The sequence below is a fragment of the Echinops telfairi genome, unplaced genomic scaffold (assembly GCF_000313985.2).
Source record: "Echinops telfairi isolate 266 unplaced genomic scaffold, ASM31398v2 ScPeMD7_3533;HRSCAF=4204_0, whole genome shotgun sequence".
In the NCBI taxonomy this organism is placed as follows: domain Eukaryota; kingdom Metazoa; phylum Chordata; class Mammalia; order Afrosoricida; family Tenrecidae; genus Echinops; species Echinops telfairi.
In genome coordinates, this window is record NW_022107431.1 from 21,320,282 (window position 1) to 21,336,917 (window position 16,636).

General features: G+C 38.6%; 1 protein-coding gene across 1 annotated transcript in view; it reads right to left on the reverse strand.

Moving 5' to 3' along the window:
- STXBP5 (syntaxin binding protein 5) overlaps nucleotides 1–16,636 on the reverse strand; it is a 186,108-nt gene that overhangs the window by 107,930 nt on the left and 61,542 nt on the right. The window contains 3 exon segments of the mRNA XM_030886748.2: nucleotides 2,127–2,210; nucleotides 4,314–4,377; nucleotides 5,878–6,012. Of these exon segments, the coding sequence (XP_030742608.1) occupies nucleotides 2,127–2,210; nucleotides 4,314–4,377; nucleotides 5,878–6,012 (283 nt within the window).

The window sequence follows — 16,636 nt, forward strand, 5'->3', positions numbered from 1 at the left end:
CAGAGGGGTGGGTGAAGGGAGACGCCGGGCAGTGTAAGATAAGACATAATAATAATAATGTATAAATTATCAAGGGTGCATGGGGAAGGGAGAGTGGGGAGGGAGGTGCAGGGGGGAAAAGGAAAATGAGCTGATTCTGGGAACCCAAGAGGAAAGCGAATTTTGGGAATGATAAGGGCAACAAATGTATAGGTGTGCTTTACACAATTGATCTGTGTATTGTGATGAATTGTAGGAGCCCCAATAAAATGATTAAAAACAAAAAAGAAATATATAGGAATAGATGGAGAAAAAAAAGTTGTGGAGGAACAAAAGAGATTCAAGATAGAGAAAGAGAAAATTATAAGAGGCAGAAAAGATATAACTCTAAAGAAGCAATAACATACAATTTTAAAAGTTTTTTTTAAATCTACAATATTGGACAAGATTTTTAATTATAATAAAGGCTATGAGCTAGTTAATAAAGTAACTTTAAAATAGCATCAATATTTTCATCTTTGATAAAATCCTTTAAAAAATGAAGCCTACTATTATACATATAAATAGTTTAATATCTTTTTAAATTATTAGATTTTGGGGAAAAGTGCATACGATGCTTTGTGCTTTTCAGGTAAGAGGGTTATCTCTAAAAAGTTTTTTTGAAAGACAGAGCAGGCTAAGGTGTATCAAATTTTACACCCACTAACTCAAAAAGGTGGATTTTGTAAACAAATCAGTATTAGAATCATTTCACAGTCAACATCATACATTGTGTCCATCTGCAGTAATATTATGCATCATTAACAATTTTTAGCAAAGTTATACCAAAAATAATTTTTCTCCTAGAAAATAAGATAAAACTTTATCTTAACATTGTATTCAACAGCAACATTTGTAGCATAACTTGCATTTATATATATGTATGCTAAAACACATAAAAATGGACAAAATTTATAAAGTGAATTTTATTCCAAATTATTATACTTACAAATATATAGAAAGGAAATATTAAAAGTGCTCTGTAGATTTCTATTCTCATATAATCAAATAATGAAGCAAATGTTCTAAATTTAATAAATTATTTCTTGCATATATAAATAATGTATGTTGTGCAGGTTTGTGCCCCAGTACTCCAACTTATGAACATTTCAATATTAGTTCCAGTACAGAAAGGAGACAACACTGTTACTGTATTCTTCAACAAGATATTTTTGTGAGATTTTAAAAAATAGTATATATTGGATATTAAATTATTCCTAGTTTCTTCTCTTCTGGTTGAGCATTTATTTTATGTTCTTTTGCTAAAGGTTATGTGAGCTTCGTGGATCTCAGAGTTTCTAGTTTTCAGAAAATTTGGAAATTTTCTGGTAAACATTTCTTCAAATAAACCGTTTATCCACATCCCCCATTCTGGGACTCCAACTGCATGGGCATTAGTGGACTGAAGGTGGCTCAGCCCATTGGGTTACTTCTCCTGGGCTAATCTTCTCATCATCTTATTCAGAATATTTTCTATCTCAGAAACTATTCGTAATCTCTTGAAGCTCCACATGCGTATATAAGTCTTCCCTGACTTTCTTCAACACGCTTAAGGTGCTTTGTCTACCTTGGCCAAATGAAATCTCCTTAATACTTAACAGCCTTATTTCTATTAGCTATGTCCTTTTTAGGTCTGTTTCTACTGACTGTTTTTCTCTCATCCAGTGAGTCTAATCCACTCATCGCAACCCATGTATGAGCACAAGCGTGCAGCTCCAAAAGGTTGTCAACAGACGGTTCTTGTGCAAGTGCTTCTCAAAGCCTCCATTCTGAGAAACCTCTCAATGGACTCGACCTTCCAAACTTTCGGCGAGCAACAGAGCGTATTAACCATTTGTACCACTTAAGGATTCCTCTCATTATGAATCATAGTTTCAGGCTTCTTTGTATGCTTCATTAGTTTTTATTTCACAAAAGGGGCAAGGAGATTGTTAAATCATTAAAAGGATACTATGAGAATATTATATCCATTATAAACGAAATTTTTTTAAATTACTTCAAGTACAAAGCTTCCCTGATCTAAAACCAGCAATTCTGTTCCTTAAGAAGCTGCTTTGAATTAGAGAAAAATTACAACAGCTTTTGAGTGACAAAAATAACATTATTACCTCATCATATGTATATCTGTAGTCAGCTTTCTTTGACTTGAGGTCCCATAACACTACTGTTCCAGATTCAAAGCCAATCAAAAGCTGAAATAAAAGAAACAGCCACATTACCTAGGAATGCCACGGATTATATGAAATATTGACTTGTTGACAATAAAGGCAACTACTGTCCTTCAAATCTTTCAAATATGAAAGTATAATTAAATTGATCATTAATTACTAATAACGCTGATGACAGAGGAAATTAATGCAAATTTCTATGTTTTTGGCATTTAACTCAGCATACTACTTGAAATTATTTCTGAAAAGGAAAACAGTGCCACTGGATCATAGCTAACTGTTTGATCTCATTAATTTATATATGAGAACAATGCAGTGAGCTCCAAAAGCTTCCTATTGCAACCCAATATCAGGCAATATTAGGAAGGGAGCAAAGTTTCCATCATTTATCCCACCACGGCTTCCACAAAGAGGCTTAGGATGCACTCAAGTACTTTTCATCAGAAAAAAATACATGTGTATATTATATATTACCATCACGTGCTTCAGAGAAGGCTATATTAGTATCACATGCTTCATAGAAAGCTTCTTTCAAAACACCCACTTCTAACAGTGTGAGTTAGTTCCAGTCTGGTTAGGTTTCTGTGTTCCCAGCAGCCAACCAAGAGAAGAGCATTAAAGAGTATGCAGGCAAGATTTCTCCCAATGATTGAGGAAAGTAAACCTTCAGAAAATCCAGATGTTTCATTTAACCCATTTCTTAGAAATTTCCCAGTAGTTATTTATATTAATAGTGCACAAAATTATATAGGAAGAGAATATCATTACTGAGCAAACTTTCCCAAAAGACTGGCTTGAATTAGATAATAGAAATGAATCTAACAGCAGCAGAAACCCAGGTGCTCTGGACTCTGACTCAAGGCCATCTGGTGCGGTTCAGAGAACTGCAATCAGTAGAATCTCCAACGGCTGTGACCTTTCAGAAGCAGAGCACCAGGTCTGTCTTCCAAGATGTCTCTGGGTGGATCGAACCCATCGATTCTCCTGTTGATAACTTAACTGCACTACCCCGTCGACTCCACCTAAGTAAATAATTGCTAGATGTTGAGTGTGTGTCAGTGTGTTATGAGTTGGGTAGTTAACCACAGGTCCCACATAGAAAGAGAGGAGAAAGACGAGACTTTCTACTCCTGTAACAAGTTACAGCCTTGGAAACTCACAAGGGCCATTCTACCCTATCCTATAAAGTCACTATGAATTGGAATCAACTCAACGGCAGTGAATGTGGTTTTTTGGAATGTATGTAACTAGTTTCAAAGTATTAAAAATTGAATGTACTTGGTAGAGAGGGTTCAAAATTGTATCTGGATTGAAAAAAATCACATCTTTAATGAAAGGAAATGAAATACAAGAGAGCTTAAAAAAGTCTGTAGAAAATTCCCATTATCTTTCAGTGCCATGTTTTCATTAACATTTTGAAGTCCCTTCATACAAAGACAACTCTAATATAAGGTAAGATGTGATGTGCACATAATGTTATATAACTAAAATATTAAAAAGCCAAAAATAATAGTTTGAGTTAAGATTATCAAAAAGGAGGAACTTAAAAGATTCTATTTAAGTTATATAACAGTAATTTTTCATCATAGTCATTTAATTCTCCTTATGTTTTAGGTTTTTTAGTTTTATAAACTTATAAATGATTTTAAATTAGGGGAGGGAGGGGATATGGGGGAGCTGATATCAAAGAGTTTATAAGAAGAAAGAAAATGTTTTGAAAATGATGGTGGCAGCAATTGTAGAATTATGCTGAATAATGGATTATTAGAATATCTGTAATAGCACCCAATAAAATTAGTTTTTAAAAAATGATTCTAATGTATTTACCTGCATTTTATAGTGTATAAGCCTCATATACTAAGTATCTAAAGCAGCGGTTATCAAGAACGACCCTTTCACAGGGGTTGCCCGATTCATAACTGTAGCAAAATTATAATTATGAAGTAGCAACAAAAATAAGTGGATGGTTGAGAGGGTCACCACAACATGAGGAACTGTATTAAAGGGTTGCGGCATTAGGAAGGCTAAGAATCACTAATCTAAACAATATAATATTTTATAGCAATTCCATTGTGCAATAAGTGTGGTCTTAAAAGCGTTTAGGGATGTAAAAATGAAAAGGTCTACCTTTCCCTCATCCATTGGATTATCACTTATATGAACAACAGGTCCTGGGTGAGATTTAGATGACCTAAAAAGGAAAAGTTAATAAGATGAGAAAAGTTAGTATTATGTATACCTTTGCAAACTTTAGAGTGATTGAAAATGTCAATTGCCAGTATATAATCTTTACAATAAGAACAGATGAATGAAAATGAGTATCTATTATGACAGATGATCACTAATGGAAATGTAGTTTAATATATATATATATATATATTTAGTTTAATAGTTTAATCTTAATATATATCAAAGTAGCAAGAGGGGAGAAATGGTAACGCTTAAGTTGATGCATGCCAGCAACTTTTACAATTAAAAGACTTTCTATACAGGAAAGAGTCTTCAATGTAGCCAAAGTTTCAGTACAAAAAACCTGTCCTGTTGTATAATTTTCAGAGTTAATACTTTAAAATGAAGGAGCAGCTAAAATGTTGACATTTACTTACAGGGTAATAATTACAGTGTAAATTCTAGCTTCTGATGAGGCATGTCATCCTCAGACTGGAAAGAACAAAAATCCTATTCTATTCATACAAACCATTTACAAAAGCAATGTCACTTATACTTGTGATCAAAATAAGCCCTACAGATAAGAATATAGTTGAAAGAATGCTAACGTAGTAGGAATAAGTACAGTCCTATTCTAAACTCCTAGGGGGAGAGACCATTCCACTTCATAAGCATCAGTCATCTGTACCGTTATACAAACACCGAGCCAGCTCTACCACTACACATTATAATCCCTTCAAAGAACAAATGTGAAATTCACACAAGAAGGGACTGGTTGTATGGTAGTAACCTCCCCTCCATTCTCAGGAAAATGAGGCTTTCAACATTATTACAGCGGTACCAACATTTTACTTTAAAGACAAGTCATACAACTATCTTTGTGTAAAGAGATAAAAATGCCCCAAGGATAAAATACTGAAGAGAGATTCTTAAGCTTAGATTTTTATACCTGAATAAAGGAAAAACAAATTTGCAGAATAAGATACAAACATGGCATGATCCTTGTATCAAAACGAAATAAAATGAACTTTCAAGCAAAGTCTGCAATACGTTAACTGTAGCAAACATTAACATGATATTTGTTAACTATAACATCATAGCAAGTAATGGTTAAGATCAGAATTCTTCAAATTCCACTGGCAACCCTTCTGTGGGTGAGTACCAGTAAATCAGTGTAGTAGGTCATGACCAGCGTTGAAAGAACAACAATTGCAGGGTAAATGCACAGAAAAGAGGAAGTTCTTTGTACCTAGTCAGATAAAAGATTGCCACATTAACTTGTGCTGTAGTTCATACAAATACTAACAAATGAACATATAATAGGTGTGCAGGTATCATATATACAGCTTTTACATTAACAAAAAGAGAGTAATAAATCTGTACTTAACAACACAACCCTCCGGAAACATATTTCTTATTTTATTATATTTGTTATTTCAATGGATTACAATTGGTTGTTAAAAATGATATTTTCATATAGCATATTGATACTTTCAGAAATGGAGCACTTGTTCAAACTCACAGTTCAATGGCTTTATTCCACATAATGACGTAGCCTGAGAGCGTGAAAGACTCCACGTTGACAATATGTATATTACCTCGCTCAGTGCCCACATAGAGCCACTTACTCTGGAAAGGCAGATGGCAAAATGTTACCCTGAAAAAGAAAAGATATTCCAAAGGAAATCAGAAAAATGCTGTGAATTATTTTATAGAGGGCCGATCATGATGCTTGTAATTTAGAAAAAATAGAAAATTGCATACTGTTTTCAGTTTTACCTATCCACTGTGAATAATATCTAGTAATAACCAATCAACTTAAAAGCAAAAAATAAGGCAATACAGTAATTAGCACGGCATTATGGGAAAGATAATGACATTTGAAGTGAGAATGTAAAAGCAAACCTGGCTATGTCATTCACTCACTGTGTAACCTAGGCACATCACAAGCTCAACTTTCATGTAACAAATTATAACCCCAAGGCTCATATCACTTCTGGAAACCAAGGTATTTCTTAGGCGCCACAAAGCACCCTCGTCCACGTCTGTACCTTTACTTACTGTGCTTCCTCCAGTGCTATCATCCTTGGGTTCATGATCCACTTCAAAGACCACCTCATCTGGCCTGCCTTATATGATAGTAAAAGTCTATCTTCCTAACTAACTTGCAAACTCCTAAAGGGTGGAGAGTCTTTGTACTCGGGCGTACATGATGATTTTGAAGTATATTTACACGCTTCCCTCCTATGCTCTGGTACATAGAAGTAATCCTTAACGTAATTTATATCCATGTACTAAACTTTCATCATGAGTCCCAAAACTCAAACATTTTCGACTCTAGCTTATTTGATTTCAAGGCAAAGGACAGAAAGTACCTCATCTTTTTTGTTGTGCATATTTTCAGTCAAAGAGGTAGCATGTTGTACCAAGGGGAATAACGTTCATGAAATGTGTGCTACGATATATACTCACTGATACAGAATCCAGGCCCACTCAGAGCCGCCCTCTAGGAAACAGTGACAAATAGAAACCCCCTTTTTCCCTTGGACCAGCTGGTGGTTTCGAACTGCTGATGTGGATCACAGGCTGGCGTGTAACCACTGGGTCACCAGGGCTCCTTACAGCATATAGTATGTACTAAATACTTATGTTAATTTGCAAATGAGTCAACGCACATTGCTATAGGGTTCCAGTTCTTAACTGCATGGGTTTCTTCTACAAAATACATTCAACCTATGTCTCTGTGATCAGTGAATGGGTGCCTTCAAAAGAAAGGTCAATTAAAAACTGGTTTCCTTGAGGATGTGCTGAGCCAGTTAAATTCAAAGCAGAAAAATCAGTTAGAAGAGTATGTCAACGGTGTTTTAGAGTTCCTAAAAGGCAGCCGTGATAGATATTCTCAAAGGACACAGGAAAATCATGTGGGCTTATTAGGAAGGAATGCTAAGAAAATAGAAAGTTGCACTGGTGAGAAAGGGCCAGGAAAGTTGTGCTGAGACCTATTCCCCCCATTTCATCTGCTCATTCTTCTCTGGCAAAGGACGGTCCTGTGAGAGCTTCACTGGGAAACCCTAGCCCAGATACCCACGTGTCTGATCTTGAGTCTTCAGTCTTCTTTTGTGTTTCCACACCTCAAGAATCTATAAGAGGAACACACTGTGTGCCGTGAGGATGCCCTAACTGCCGGTTTCATGAGGTCTAACCTGAACAGCACAGAATTCTCTGGGGTCAGGGTTAGAGAGATGGAAATGATGACTTCAGAAGTGCATAGACTCCGAGGGAAGATATATCAGGTGACCTCACATTTTGCTATTTTGTTTATTAATGGCTTATGTGTTTATTATTTTAAAGCAGTACTTTTTGACTCACCCTTTTCTATGAAGGAATGTTAAAGAGTTTGTGGAGAAACTGAATGCAACGTGAGGTAGTTTATTGTGCCAACCTGGCCGATAAACACATGTGGGATTAATTGAAGGGCGGAGAGATAAATGGTGAGCCTCACCCTTCTTGTCTCTTGCTCTTTGATCATTGGACCAGTGTGCAGCTGCCTTGCTTGTTCTGTGCCTCAATTTGCAAGCTACACTACCTGTGGGACACCTAACCTGTGGACTGTGTCGCTGTAATTTGAGGTTCCTTCAAGGCCTGCTTTGCCACACCATTGGAATTTACATCTCTTGAGCTGGGGATTGTCAGACCCTGTCATCTGGCTGACTGTTGGTGACCTGCCTTGCTGTTTGCTGCCTGCGCCCGGATAGCCTGAATTGATTTACAGAGGACTACCCAGTGGCCCTCAAGACTTGAAGGACTGCCAGTGTCTCACAAGTGTCTCACGGGAGTGAGTTGGACTGAGCCATTTGTACTGCTTTATAATTTAATTAACTGTTTATTTCTTATGTTATCTATCTGTCTGTACAAATATATATATAAAATTATTAGCATTCTGGTTTTGTTTCTCTAGAGAATCCTGTCTAACACACAATGATCATGCAATTTTCCCATGAACTTCTGAAACCCCTTCCCGGAGGCGCCGTATTACGTATGGAGCTGTTTAGTAATTTGACCTCACCAGATGCTAGGTGAGAGAAAGATGAGGCTCTCTGTTCCTATAAAGATTTACAGCCTCATAAACCCAATGGGGCAGTTCTGTTTTCAGAAATCTCTGCCCTATTCATTATGAATACTCACTATGAATTGAAATCAACTCAATAGCAGTGATTTGGTTTGAGGAAACATAATGTCGGGTGTGTATACAGTACATATGTAATTTAATTCTTTGCTATTGCCATTGAATCAATCATAAACATTTGATGTATTTTATTTCATATGTACTTACTGAATGTCTATTACACAAAACTATCATAAAGCATACATTATTGACCCAAAAGAGAGAGAGAAAAGCATCAACCCAAGAGGTATACATAACTGTGCTATAACAGCTTTATCTGTCTACCAACAGGTGAGGAGATGACTAAACTGTACTATGAACTGTACTAAGTAAAACACTGTAAATACAGTAAAACACTGGCAATACAAAGGGACATATTGATAGATGCAAAAGTACTTATGAATCTCAAAATGACGACACTGACAAAAGCCAGACAAAAAAGAGGGCATACTGTATAATTCCACTGATACACAATCCTGGAAAATGCACACTAATCCATAGTGAGAGAAAACAGGGCAATGGTTGCTGGAGACAAGCGCTCTGAGAGATATCGCAAGTGGGGAGGAATTATCACGCGGGAACTTTCAAGGCATTCCTCTCAGGATCAAATAAGACAAACCATGTAGCACATCAGCTTGTTAAGTCTCTTAAAGCCGGTCCTCTTAGGGATCCTACGTACAACAGAGTGACTCACTGTCTGGTTCTACACCGTCCTCAAAAGCACTGCTATTTCTGAGCCTTTGTCACAACCGCTGTGTTGAGCTATCTTGTTGAGGGACCTTTTCTTTTTCATGGACTCCTTACTTTACCAATCATAATATCCTTCTCTAGGGGACTGGTGGGTCCTGATAATGTGTTCTGATAGTATGAGAAACAAAGTCTTTGATTCCAAGCAAGACTGCATCCTCTCAGTACTGCAAGTTGGTGATGAGTCTTCCTCTAATCCTAATGCTGAATTCTTCATCTAGTCCAATTTCTTGGATTATTTGTTCAACATTCATACTTTATGTATAGGGTTTTTGTGTGCCAACATGGTGTTAGAAGATATGGGTGGAGTTTAGCCTGTCAATCAGGCCGCAACCTGATAACCTCCCTTGGAGGTGCAACTGAGACATATGGCTCTGAAGGCTGCCCCCCACCTCTCTCTCCTTGCTGGTTGGACCAGCACGCTGCCTAATCCAGCTGCCCTGTCTCATCACATGTATTATGAAACCTATGGGCCATGCAGTGCCCTGCTCCACCTGGCCCAGCCAACCGTGGACCATGGTGGGCTGCATCGCTTTACTGTGCTGTTCCATGCCATGGCGCCACCTCACCTTGCCGTGTCTGCTGCCTGTGGGCTGACTCAGCTTGTCCTGGCACCACTCCAGACAACCACTTTGCACCACTACCCAGTGAAGCTCCACCACGAACTGCTTCACCATGCTACCTGCCTCTGCTATATCTCAGCACTTCATCTTCCTATTGTCTGCTTCCTTGGCCTTGGGCTAGTGGCTGCGAGAGTTGGAAGGGCCTCATGAAAGTGAGTTGGACTGAGCTCTCTGTACTGTGGTGTGGACTAATTTGCTGTTATATTGCTTTTTGCTATAAGAGAATGTTGCCTAATACACTATATAAACATGATGAAAAGATACAATCCTGAGACTCACCTGCCTGCATCTGAAAGCAAGCAAATACTCCTGTTCTAATTGCCTGACTGTCTCCTGGACTAGTACAGGCCTCACACGAGCACACTGACATATTCTGGAATTTCCTCTCCTTGCAATGTTGTGTACAACTTGTAAAGAGTCACGCATTTTTATGCCTTTGAACAGTCAATAAAGCCTGGGTAAACATCTTTCTGATATAATTTCCTTTCAGCCAATTCTATACAGTACCAGCAATGACAGTCATCATTCCACATCCTCTTCTGAATCTGGCTTGAAGGTCAGGCAGTCAGTTCCCTGATGATGAACTGCTGCAGTCCTTTCAAAATCATCTTCAGCATGTGACATTGCTATATAATACCCACATTCGGTTGGATCACAGATATGGCTGGTACCACAACTAGTTGCTCAGGTAGCTGTTTTCAAATTTCTTGGCATAGACAGGTGAACATTTCCCTCCAGTATAGTAGTCATGGGTTTAAACATCTCAATTGGAATTCCATCAATTCCTGGAGCCTTGTTTTCCAACAAGGATTTCTTCCTTCAGTAGCATGATTAATAAGTCATATGCTCCCTCTTGAAATGGCTGAAAGTCAAGCAATTATTTTTGTATAGTGAGTTTGTATATTCCTTTTATCTTTCTTTGATATTCCCCGCATTGTTAAATGTTTCACCCATAGAACCCTTAAAAAGTTCAACTCAGGCTTCCCTTTTTAATTCCGTTTTAAAAAAGGTTTTAGGTTTTCTAACTCCAGGTCTTTGCACATTTCCTTATTAATGCTTTGTCTTTTTGAGCCACACTTGGAATTCATCCTGTTGGCATTTTTCTTTTTCTTTCTTGGTCTCCATTTCTTCCATTCTCTTTAGCAACTCTATGTTCAAAACAAGGGTCAGAGTGTCTTATGTCCACTGTTTTGATCATTCTGCCCAGTCTTTCGGAGGAAGCCCTGGTGGCGGAGGAGGTTATGCATTAGTCAGCAAAGTCACCAGTCACTTCTAGGTAGAACGATGGGTTTTTCTATTCCCATAAAAAGTCACAGTCTTGAAACCCGCAAAGGCAGTTTTACCCTGTCCTACAGGTGGCTATAAGCCAGAACTGAATAGATGGTACTGTTTGGTTTTTGGTTTCTTCATGTACGATGTCCTTGATATCATCCCACAATTCATCTTGTCTTTGGTTACTGTCAGTGTGTCAAATCTGTTCTTCAAACTGACTCTAAATTCAGGTGCAACATACCGGTACTCAAAGTCTCGGGAGAAAGATGGGGCTTGCTACTCTCGTGAAGAGTTACAGGCTTGGAAACTCACCGGGGCAGTTCTGCTTTGTCCTGTAGGGTTGCTGTGAGTCAACATTGACTTAATAGCAGTACTATACTCCACGTCATGCTTTGAGTCTCATACACTTCCTTTAGTTTTTTTCAGCTTCAATTTGAGCTTGCACTTGAGCAACTGACGATCTGTTCCAGAGTATGTTCCCAAGCTTGCTCTAACAATGCTGAACTGTCTCATTATCTCTCTCCACAGACATAGCCGATCTGATGTCTGTATATTCCATCCAGCGAGTTTCATGTGTGCAGTTGCCCTGTCTTCTCTTCCAACTTTCGCATGCCAGTCAACATGAACTATCAACACATCTTGAGTGAAGGTAATCACTTTCAGACTACAAAAGTTGGCAAAAGTCTTCATTCCTACCCAATTGGCATTAGTGGTTGGGACATAAATTGGAGTAACAGTTAGACCACAGTTGGATAACGCTGGTCTTCTCTGTCATATTAATAATCTCCTAACACTGACGATGCTGTTCCAACAATTGAAGGTATAAGTAAATTTTAGCTCTGTGAAGTAAGCAAAGCTATAAAGAGGGCATGCTGGTTATAAAATTAATAATGACACAGAAAAATCATAATACAAAGTAACTACTTTGAAACATGCCTTAAAATATAAATAGTGAAAAACATTATAAAAGTTTATATTTCAAAATAAATAACCTTAAGTAATAACTGGCTGTCTGTAATATCAGAATAAGTCAGTTTACTGAGCTGTTCTACTGTTTGCAATTCTTCATTATTCTCCACTCTATGAAACAGTAGCTACTGACTTACTCAGTACAACTGCATAATCCATCACTCAGCTTAATACTGAGGGAATTATTTAAATACAACAACATGTTTGTTTAACTCTCTTTCTCAAGGTTTTGGAACCCAGGCACTGTGTGATGAAGCCTGACGGAGACACTGGCTCAGTCCCAACCCAGCATCAACCACGAGACAAGCAAGTGATGCAAGCCACATCACCTAATCCAGCTGAGCCACCAGATGTCTGCAGCTGCACGAATGAGTACAAAGGAGCCTGGCCCAAATCACTGCCCAACAGAATTGACCAAACAAAATGGTCATTATATTAGCCTCTACGTTTTTTGAAATGTTTTGATACGCAGCAATAGATAACAGGTCCATTACATAATATAACTCAGACAACTAAAATTTTCTTGGTTGTATACATACTAGTAATGAATATTTTATAAGTAGCATATTAATGTATATTTGAAAAGGTGCCTTAGAGTGGATAAGCTGAACCAAACAAGTCTGACTGAAACAAGTATATCAGAAATACAGAGAAAACAAAGCTGAATTCCCTTAGCATACCACTAAACAAGGAGGGCAGAACATCATCTTACATACTTTGGTCATGCTGTCCAAAGAGACCAGTCCCTGGAGAAAGACTTCATGCTTGGCAGAGTACAGGGGCAGCGAAAAAGAGAAAGGCCATCCAAGAGATGGGTTTACATCAGTGGTTCTCAACCTGTGGGTCACGATCCCTTTGGTGGTCGAACGACCCTTTCATAGGGGTCGCCCGATTCCTAACAGTAGCAAAATTACAGTTATGAAGTAGCAACGAAAATAATTTTATGGTTGGTGAGTCACCACAACACGAGGAACTGTATAAAAGGGTCGCGGCATTAGGAAGGTTGAGAACCACTGGTTTACACAGTGGTTGCAACAATTGGCTGGAGCATAGAACAGTTATAAGGATTACAAGGAACTATATGTGACCTCCTCCCTCGGGGACGGACAACAGAAAAGTGGGTGAAGAGAGACGTCGGACAGGGCAAGATATGACAAAATACCAATTTATAAACTATCAAGGGCTCATGAGGGAGGGAGGGGAAAAATGAGGACCTAATGCCGGGGGTTCAGTGGAGAGGAAATGTTTTGAGAATGATGAGGGCAATGAATGCACAAATGTGCTTTACACAATTGATGTGTGTATGGATTGTGATAAGAGTTGTATGAGCCCCTAATAAAATGATTTTAAAAAAAATAAAAGATGGCACAGGACCAGGCCGTGTTTCTTTCTGTTTGTGCATAAGGTGGCTATGGGTCAGATCCAACTGGGTGGCACCTAATAACAACAACTTGACTCCATGTTAACATAGTTATACATGGTATTACAGGGGACATAATTCTCATTTTTGCTGAAAGACTTAAAAATGTTATGTGCTATGGATATGTGTGTGTGTGTACATATGGTATATGTATAGGGCAGGACAGACACACAAAAACACACTCATCCTATCCATTCCTTAGCCTAGTAATAGCTTTCCAAATATTATAAAGTCAACAAGCATCATATTTGGAAGATTCTCCTATTTTCAACTTTCTCTGCCAGGTGATTAATCATCCATAAGCAAGGTCATAAGAATAAGTACAACACACAGGTGATTAGCATTTATACTTTAATCTATTGAAAGGGTATGAGCCTGTAGACTCACCTAGATGTCATGTTACCACTGTATTAGTCCAGTACACCAGAAAATACATCATCGCTTTCATATTCTCAGCAAATGCCACAGTACCTAACACCTCATAAGTGCTCTGGTTAAATGAACTAAAGAGAGTGTGTGTGTTTATTATGATAATTAACAAATAAAATCAGCAGAGTTTTTTGACTTATGTCACCCACTTTCATCCTCATTGTCTAATTCAGCCATTATTTGTCAAATCAATTCCAACAAGAATTGTAAAGTCAAAGACAATGAGATCAATAGCATTTTTTAAAGTAAGCACTGTGTTAGAAGATAGAATTCCATTAATGCTTCTCAGGCAACATCAATGACATATCTAATGACATATATACGTCTAGGAAAAGGAGGTAGAGATAAGTGTGCTAGAGTTGGTCAATTGGTAGTTAACATCCATTTCCACAGCATTCTATATGCCTTCGTGTACCACAGAGGCAGGGAAGGCACAGCTTAATATTTCTAACTCTCCAACAAGGGTTCCAGATGAGACTAAGTTTCTACTAACGGATGGTAAGATGCATACATGACAAGACTTCATCTCACATATTTCATACATGTTGTCAGGAGAGACCAGTCCCTGGGGAAAGTGTGTGTGTGTGGGGGGGGGGGTTGGAAGGGGGGCAAAAAGGAAAAGGCCATGATGAGATGGATTGGCACTGGCTTCATCAAAGGGTCCAAGCATAAGAACAATTGTGAGGATGGCGCAGGACCTGGTTTTGTCCTGTTGTCCTAGGGTTGCTGTGAGTCAGAAATGACTCAAGGTACCTAAAAACAACAACCATGGATGCTCTCAGGCAGATGTGAGGAAGCAACCATCTTCCTGTGGCTGTTTCTGATGTCCATGAAAGACACTCATGTTCATGGTGAGAAGCACTGAGTGGTGAAAGGCACTTAGGTTAACAGTTGCTGTTGCTATTGTTGTTGTTGTTAGGTGCCAAGTCAATTCCAACCCACATCAACCTTATGCACAACAGAACAAAACACTGCCCAGCCCTGCCCATCCTCACAGCTGTTCCTATGCTTGAGCCCATTGTTGCAGTCACTGTGTAAATCCATTGTCTTGAGGGCCTTCCTCTTTATTGCTGCCTCTCTACTGCACCAAGCACAATGTCCTTCTCCAAGGACTGGTCTCTCCTACCAACACGTCCAAACTATGTAAGGAGATGTCTCATCATCCTTGTTAACTATAGGTTAATAGTGGGGCTTGGAAACTGCATTGCAAGAACTAAACATGAGCTTCAAGCGACAGCTGTAATGGCATATAGGAAACATCAGTTTCCTATTCCATGGTTACAGCTACAGTAATACGTTGCAAAATTCAGTAAGTCTAAAGCCTTTCAAACATGATATAAACAGTTGCACATTCACTGCCATGGAGTTGATTCTGACTCACAGCAACTCTAGCACAGGTAGAACTTGTCCCTGTGGGAGTCCAAGACTCCTTTGGAGAGAGTAGCTAGTGGTTTCAAACTCCTGACATTATGGTTAACAGCCTAATGCATTACCTACTGCACTACCTGGGCTCCAGAGAGACGCAGCAGGGCAGAGCAAAACAACTCTATAGGGTTTCTGTGATCAAATCTTTGTGGGAGCACATAGCTTCCTCATTATACTGTAGAGCGACTAATGGGTTTGACCACTGATCTTGCTGTTAGCAACCCAACGCTTAAACCACTATGCAATCCTTGCTATATAAACAGCCACAGGATAGTATAAAATCCCTTTATGCTTAAAATGTACATTCCTGCATTGTGTTAGGCTGGGGTGACTAGTGAAATAGTTTATTGTGCCAGCCTGGCTGATAAACACAAGTGGGATTAACTAAAGGGCAGAGAGATAAATGGCTTGGTGAACCTTGCCTTTCTTGTCTCTCGCTCTGTGATCATCGGACCAGTGTGCGGCTACCTTGCTTGTTCTGTGCCTCAATTTAAAGGCTACACTACCTGTGGGACGCCTAGCCTGTGGACTGTGTCACTGTAAGTTGAGGTCCCTTTAAGACATCTCTGGAACTGGAGACTGGCGGTTGGTGACCTGCCTTGTGATTGGCTGCTGTGCTGACATAGCCTAGCTCTCTCTACAAATAGAGGAAGATCTGGCATCAGACAGAGACTTGAAGGACTGCTAGTCTCTCAACTTTCTCTCACGGACGTAAGTTGCACTGAGCCATTTGTAGTGCTTTCTAATTTAACTGTTTATTTCTTGTAATATATATTTATTTGTATATAATTTAACAGATCATTTCTTGTTATATATCTAATTATCTTTATAAATAAATATATTAAATTATCAGCAATTTGGTTTTATCTCTCTAGAGAACCCTAACACAACTAGATAAAAAAAAACCCAGGGATATTCAGACATGTATAGAAAAGAGCATTATATCAAAGAGCAATTATATATTCAGAAACCATCACAGCCTAGTCCAGATAAAGTCCAAAGGTCTGATATTAGCCCATTTGTGTGAAACTAGTCCATAAATTCCTCTTCAGACTCACGTAGCTACTTGCAATGATGCCAAATGCAGAAAGATCACAGGCTGGTGGCTAGTCTTGTGGATCAAGTGGTGATGGAAGGATCTCAGCATTGACACAAGTCTCCCCATGACTCCTCCAGCTCTGAAGTGTGGCTCCTCAACAGGCGAAGCAAAGAGTGTGTCCCGTTTCCAGGG